This window comes from Oncorhynchus keta, chromosome 3 (genome assembly GCF_023373465.1).
Source record: "Oncorhynchus keta strain PuntledgeMale-10-30-2019 chromosome 3, Oket_V2, whole genome shotgun sequence".
Lineage (NCBI taxonomy): Eukaryota > Metazoa > Chordata > Actinopteri > Salmoniformes > Salmonidae > Oncorhynchus > Oncorhynchus keta.
Window position 1 is genome coordinate 6,103,084 of NC_068423.1, and position 7,733 is coordinate 6,110,816.

At 42.5% G+C, this 7,733-nt stretch overlaps 1 protein-coding gene across 2 annotated transcripts in view; it reads right to left on the reverse strand.

The window, feature by feature from the left end:
• Positions 1 to 4,200, reverse strand: part of plxdc1 (plexin domain containing 1) — a 90,575-nt gene extending 86,375 nt beyond the window's left edge. For both annotated transcript variants that reach the window (XM_035747402.2, XM_035747393.2), the window contains exon 1: positions 3,781 to 4,200. In XM_035747402.2, the coding sequence (XP_035603295.1) occupies positions 3,781 to 3,856 (76 nt within the window). In that variant the 5' untranslated portion in view covers positions 3,857 to 4,200. The remainder of the gene's footprint in view (positions 1 to 3,780) is intronic.
• Positions 4,201 to 7,733: the final 3,533 nt, after the last annotated feature.

Here is a 7,733-nt window from a genome sequence, read left to right on the forward strand (position 1 = left end):
ATTGGGAACCATATTTAGGTAGCCTGTTTTGTGTTGGGTTTTGTGGGTGGTTGTTCCCTGTCTTTGTGTTTTATGCACCAGATAGGACTGTTTCGGTTTTGCCACGTTTGTTCATGTTAAGTGTCTCTTATTAAAGAACTATGAACTTCAACCATGCTGCGTTTTGGTCCTCCTCTCCTTCCCAGGAAGAAAGCCGTTACACACACGTGTTTACCTGTTGTTGTGTGTGTAGTTTCATGTTATCACGTTAGAATGTGACATCCCCATGTCGTCACGTTTATTTCACGAGGTCATGTTTTCATACGTGCTCACATATTGTCACGTGTAGTTTCATGTTATCACATATTGTCACGTGTAGTTTCATGTTATCACATATTGCTTTACATGTTGTCACATTAACTTCACATAAGATCACATTCGTGTAGTTGTTCCATAATGGCATACTGATACCAAACCAAAGATGGTTTAGTATGAAGATGCTTAGAAACTGTTGCCTGACGACTAAAACTGAAATTCTTCTGCTGCTCTATGTTCCCTACATACTTCAGTCCGAGAATGCCATCCTTGAAGTTATTTGTGGTGACGTCAAAATGAGGGGTGTTATACAAAACAAAGTCACCATCGAATGGATCATCCTCGGATTCTGGGACCTATCAGAATGGTTAGCGACATTTTCATTCTAGAAATCGTTGGTGAGGTACTCTGATCCAGACTCATTGCAGAGAATAAGCTAACGTCTTGTGGGGGGCGTGGCGTAGTGTTTGGAGTTTGGGTAGCCAGGCAACAGAAATAGTTTCTCCAATATAAATCCTTGATCACATTTGTAAGCGATGTCATGGGGATGTTAGCTCGCTCAGCTCATGAGTAGAAACACGTCAGTGGGTCTAGCGGTCATGTCGTACTGAACTGCAGGCAGCCGAATCAAAGACAATCCTTTGACACAAATTAAAACATGTCAATTTGACACTTTCACAAAGTTGGAGTAATACCATGTTCATCTATTTAAAGGAATAATCCACAAAAACCTATATTTTTGGTTTATTTTTGGGGTATTATTACTCTGCATGTCAGCAATTAAGTTTTCAAGATATAGGATTTTCAAAAAAACTGATTGTCAATGGTCACATCATCAAAATATAGTTGTTTTTTATCCAGAAAATGAACAACTACAAGGATGAATTTTTCACTTCTCTCTTTTTCACTTCCCAAAACCTAGTCTGTCGAGTCTGCTTTGCGAGGCATTCCTGGAAGTATCGGTCTTTTTGGGCCTCTGGGTTTCAAAACTCTGTGGCCAAACCCTCATTGAGTGGGGCCTGTAATAGTTTATAGGGGAGCAATATAGTTAATATGAGTTGGATTCACTGCTGTCTTACAAAGGGCTTTATTAACACCACTATCTTTTTATTGACTGTTCTTCAATCGGGGGTCAGTTTCCCAGACACTTTGTAGCACAGAGATCATCTTAAAGGGATAGATTCCCCGTTTTGTTTTGTCCCAATCTTAATCATTTCCTTGCCCCGAGTGAAGTTTTTGGACGATTTGTCACAGCAGTCCATTTATAAGTACTTTCTAGGCAATGGACCAACAATGGTCTTAGTGCTACGAATGCTTCAGGAAAATCACCCCAGGTTAAGTGACCAAATTCACACAAATGACCTCAGGGAGAGTTGCATTTACATGTAGTCATTCTACAATGGTAAACTCACATGCTACATTCTTCCCTTTCCAAAATATATGAAATCCTCATGCCATCATTATATAGAACCCTAAGGGAAGTTAAACACTATAAACAAACATTTACAACCACCGATGTGCCCACAGAGTGACAAACGTCTTGAGTGTGTTCCAGGTTGCCTATATTTGCCAGAGGCTGCAGACAAGGGATTGAGCTTCAGATCCATATGGGCGTACAGTCAAAAGATGACGATAACAGAAAAATGTCTGTTTAACCACGATTGGTGTGTTTCCTCGTTGTTCGTTTAAAAAATGCGCTGGTTGTACTTGGTCTGCACACAATCAGGTTGTGCTCGGTGCGCACATGCTTAGACAGTTCATGCCAAGTCTGCCAATGCTCATTTTATGCTCGTTAAATGAGTGCTTGATAATCATATTTCCTTTTCTTAACTCCTTTCACTCATCTGCAATAACTGGACGGATGAAAGTTCACCAATGTCCACTTCGATTTGAGTCCTTCATTTTTTAACACAAAGTCATAGCTGATCTTTGAGAACCTTACGAGCGCTCTTCTGACCCCTCCCAGGTTGTCTAGACTTGTCTATTATGTCATTTTTTTATTTTTTATTCTCAATCCCGAGACACCTAACTGACCTTTCAAAGCACATCAAGCTCGTCTCCATCAGAACCAACTAGGTGATTCGAGGGCTCTAATGTTCCTTTATCCTGCAGTCTCAACATCATCTGATTTGTGGATGTTCCTTTAACATTAGGCCAGTTCTTCCATCATGGACCTGGGTATATACCTACATGGCGGGCAGGCTTATGTTCCAGCCGAGCATTAGCACCCCTGCATCGACACATCAAGCCCTCGATAACAATATCTAAATCATGTGTGTGATGGAACTAGAAGGCTGTACATCCAGTGGTTCTCCACGGCCAGGATCGAGGAACACTTCATGAGGCATGACGACCTCCTCATCCAAGGGGAAAGCACTGTTCTCTTGCCAGGCTCTGCTGTTGCGATATGGGGCCCCTGTGGTGGGCATATGGGGCTGGGGTCTGTCTCTTCTCACTGGGGGGCCCAGAGGGGCCTCTCTGGGCTGGGCTCTTCACTGCAGAGCTGGGCCCCTGATCAGAGGGAGGGGGACCACAGGAGAGGGCAGTGAATCTAGAGCAGCACTGATTGTAGGAGGAGGAGCGGTGGAAGAACGGAGGCTGCTAAAAATACTGCATCTCCAAGGAGTACTGAAATACACACATGCACACGCACACACACACTCATAGGCAAACACTGTGATGTGGTTGAACAGACATAAAGGTGTTTGCACACACAGACACACACATACATACTTTCCCTCATGCAAATACACACACACACACACACACACACACACACACACACACACACACACACACACACACACACACACACACACACACACACACACACACACACACACACACACACACACACACACACACACACACACACACTCATGACTGGTGATGATGACAAAGAGTGGGTAGAAAATCAAATCCATCACAGTGCCTTCAAGTGTTTCCTCTGACTCACAGAGATAAGTTTTGAAAGGACTGTTAGCCTATTAGCATAGCTTGCACAGATGTTCAGAAGAGTAAGGCTTGGCCACATATACAAACTTTTGTCCATGTATCGAAAACAAATCTCTTTCACACACACACACACGCACGCACGCACATTCTCTTTCTCTCTCTTACACACACACACACACACACACACACACACACACACACACACACACACACACACACACACACACACACACACACACACACACACACACACACACACACACACACACACACACACTTTCACAGTATTTTGACAGTGGGAAGATAGTTCTGGGACTATTTACCTCAGGTATGTAAGTGTATTGCGTGTGTGTGTGTGTGTGTGTGTGTGTGTGTGTGTGTGTGTGTGTGTGTGTGTGTGTGTGTGTGTGTGTGTGTGTGTGTGTGTGTGTGTGTGTGTGTGTGTGTGTGTGTGTGTGTGTGTCATGTGTGTGTGCATGTTTGTTTGTGTGTGTCTCACCGCTGTTCATGTGATACAAGCTGAGATCTTACCTGTTCGCTCCTGCGCCCAAATTCTCCCAAACTGTGCCTGGGATAGACAGATCAACAGAACAGCATACAACCCCATGTCCACACAGTAGAGTGCGCTCCCTCCTTCCTCCTCTCTCCTTTTCCCCTTGCACGCTTACTTCTTCAAGGAAAGGGTGCCTACTCCTCCTCTCGCCCACCTTTCCTCTCTCTCCTTTCACTCTCACTCTTCCTTTTTGACTTAGAAGTGAAGGGTTCTTGCTTTTTTTTCTTTTTCTCTCTCCTCTCTCTTTCTCTCTCACACTCGTGTCTTTGTTTCCTCCTTAGTCTAAGTCCTGGGATGTTGTAGCCATGGTAAAAGAAGAGTTGACAAGCAGCACAAACAGCTGATGAGGTGTTGCAGGTTTTCTGTTCCTTTCCTCGTCTCTCGCTCTCCTCTCTTAGTTTTCGTCCACCCTCCCTCCTTTTTCTCACTCCCCCCTCCCCTCTCTCTTTCTCTCCCTCTCCTGAGCACTGCTCTGATTTAGACGCAGGGCTGAGACTACCCTACATAGAAATATTTATATATTTCTTCCAAAGAAGCTGCCAGGCACGTGGCACCCTCCTGTGGACATCCGTCAAAACAAAAACTAACTAGTCAAACCGTAGAACTGTGCGACAGAACATGTGTTGATCCAGTCTCTCAAATAATCAGTCATGTTTAAAATACACCAAAACATAAAAACAAGCTTTACTCAACACTTGCTATGGAGCAGTGACATCGGACATTGGATCCTTTATTGGTGTATTACGCCGCAATACTCATAACTGTGGACATTGGATGTCCATGTGGCTGAGAAAAAGTAGTGCCAACACCAATATTTAGACACCCTACACTGTGCCTCTTCCCATCCCCATGGCGACTGGAAGGAGTAGGGTAATTGTGTTGTGCGTTGTTGGCACACTGTTAAAATGAAGTGGAACAAGTCTGGTAAAATCCTGCACAGCTGTTGTGGATGATCAAATGTCAATACTCCCACGGACTCTACAGCTGAGGAGAGCTGAGCAAAACACGTTCTCTTTCATTCTTTTAAAGACCGATGAGCACAAACGCACACAATGTGTACTGGCACAGGTGAACACACACACACACACACACACACACACACACACACACACACACACACACACACACACACACACACACACACACACACACACACACACACACACACACACACACACACACACACACACACAAAGAGGTTTAGTTCACACACACACAAAAATAGGTTTTGCGCACACACAGACCTACACTAAAACAGAGGTTTTAGTACACACACACACACAGCCCCTTTACATGCTGACGCGTATGAGACTAACTGCAGACAGAAATGCTCATTAGATTGTCAGGAAATGGATGGAGACTGTTGGAGGTCAGGGCTGAGAATGACACTCAGAGGGTTCAGCAGGTGAGCTGCAAAGGTAAGTTATCATCCTGTCATGTTTAACCTCAGTTTGCAAAATGATCCTATTGTTCTATCTTCATTTTGGGGGTGTTTCAATCCGTAAAGCTGAAGTTCAGCGTTATAGCGTGATTGAAATTTGCGGAGACTGATTTCACTGTAAACGCTGCATATGTCGGCTCAATCGGAATATACCTTTAAATTACAATCGAGCTTTAGCGCTGAACTTGAATTATATGAATTGAATCGAGCCCTTGATAATAAACAACACTGGTTTGCCTATTGTTGGGCGTCCTGGAAATACGTATATATCTCACTTTATGTGCATGTATGTCACTTGTGCTCCCTCTCCGGCTTCTAGGTCACCAGGCTGCTCGTTATGGCGCACACCTGTCACCATCGTTACACGCACCTGCGCGTCGTCAGACTCACCTGGACTCCATCACTTCCTTGATTACCTGCCCTGTATATGTCAATGCCTTTGGTTCCTTCCCCAGGCGCCATGGTTTCCGTTTCTGTTTCATGTCTGTGCGTTGTTCGAGGTTCTTTCGTATTATGTTCCATTTGTTTAATTAAAACACTCACTTCCTGAACTTGCTTCCCGACTCTCAGCGCACATCTTTACAATGTATGTGAATGTTATGTTTCCCCTCCATGTTCTGTGAAAGTTTCATGACTCTACGACTAATATCATGAATTAAAATGGCAATAGACCAGAAACTAAAAACAAAACTTTTAAAGATTTTCCAGGATGCAGTTTTTGTACAAATGCCCCGATTCCAACTTACTGTAAGAATATACAGTATGTGCCCTTTCTACATGTTTGGATTGAAGCATTTCTCAGTCGTTTGTTTTCAGACCTTTAAGCAAGTGCGTAACTTGCGTTAAATACATTTCATGGGAAACTTAACCACCTGGTAGGGCATATTTTTCAATATTTCCTCAAATTAAAAAAACAGAACAACATCTTAGTCATTTAATTTTTCCTAAATTATGTTTTCAACAACATTTTGCGATCTTGTAATTTCCCATTTTAACTTATTTTTTAAATATATTTTTTTATTTCACCTTTATTTAACCAGGTAGGCCAGTTGAGAACAAGTTCTCATTTACAACTGCGACCTGGTCAAGATAAAGCAAAGCAGTGTAACAAACAACAACACAGAGTTACACATGAGATAAAGTTCAGTCAATAACACAATATAAAAATCTATATACAGTGTGTGCAAATGGAGTAAGGAGGTAAGGCAATAAATAGGCCACAGTAGCGAAGTAATTACAATTTAGAAAATGAACACTGAAGTGATAGATGTGCAGATGAAGATGTGCAAGTAGAAATACTCGGGAGCAAAAGAGCAAAAAAGTAAATAAAAACAATATGGGGATGAGGTAGGTAGTTGGGTGGGCTCTTTACAGATGGGCTATGTACAGCTGCAGCGATCGGTAAGCTGCTCAGATAATTCTTAAAGTTAGTGAGGGAGATATAAGTCTCCAACTTAAGCGATTTTCTAGGTTTATTCTAGGTTTTCTCACACGTAAAGGTAGTGGAATTATCAGGGAATTATGCTGTGTTCATAACCAAGTGGGAAGGTGATATTTATCATATATGACTGGGAAAAATTCACTTGAACGCCCCTCCAACTGGTAATTATTAGTGGGAGACTCGTCTATCATCCCTGAGCTCCGACTTCTCCCACATGCTAACCTCTGACGGCGCCTACTAAGGAAATGATCTCAACAACAGCATTTATGGGCAGATAAATGCAACAAAAAACATTATATATAAAGGCAATCTATTAATATCGCTTTTGAACACTATAATTTGTTTACAAGAGTGATACTATAGCTGAACATTTAGTTTGTGGTTTACACAGCTTGTTGGCCATTAGCCAATAAGCTTTTGTCAATGAGTTCAAAGCAAGTGAATGCATCCAACTGGTATTTACAACTTCACCTTACCACCTTCCTACTTGGTTATAAAGCAGCATTAAGCCAAAATCAGAATTCTCTTATCTGTAGACACACCTCTACCACACCTCCATTTCAGGGATATCAACCCCAAACGTGGACCAGGTTGGCACTTGCATTCCCCCATGCTTTAGTTCAAGGTCAGAATACGCACGGAGAAGAAAGTGCATAACAAAAGGAATTAAGTTCCATTTAAGTGCGCATATCTCAATGATGAATTCCCCAGCGTTCAGTGTAGCACATACAGCGAGGGGATGAAAACTAGGGCATTTTTGGAATGAGATTCACTGCAGAAATGTTGACCTTTCAGACAACTCATCCCGAGTGAGACAATTTTGCTCTTCCTCTGTCCCAAGGTACAATCCATAAATCGACTGAAACAGAGCGCTTATGAGAAGCTAATAACAATAAAACTTGATGGCACTATAAATTGTAATCTATTATGGATAGACTATTTGTGGAAAATATGTTGGTAGAGATAAAATACGGTAAAAAAATACACCTGAATGATAAAAAGAGGGGAAGGTCGGGACAGTTCTGGTGCGCGGGCCACCAGTTGCAGGC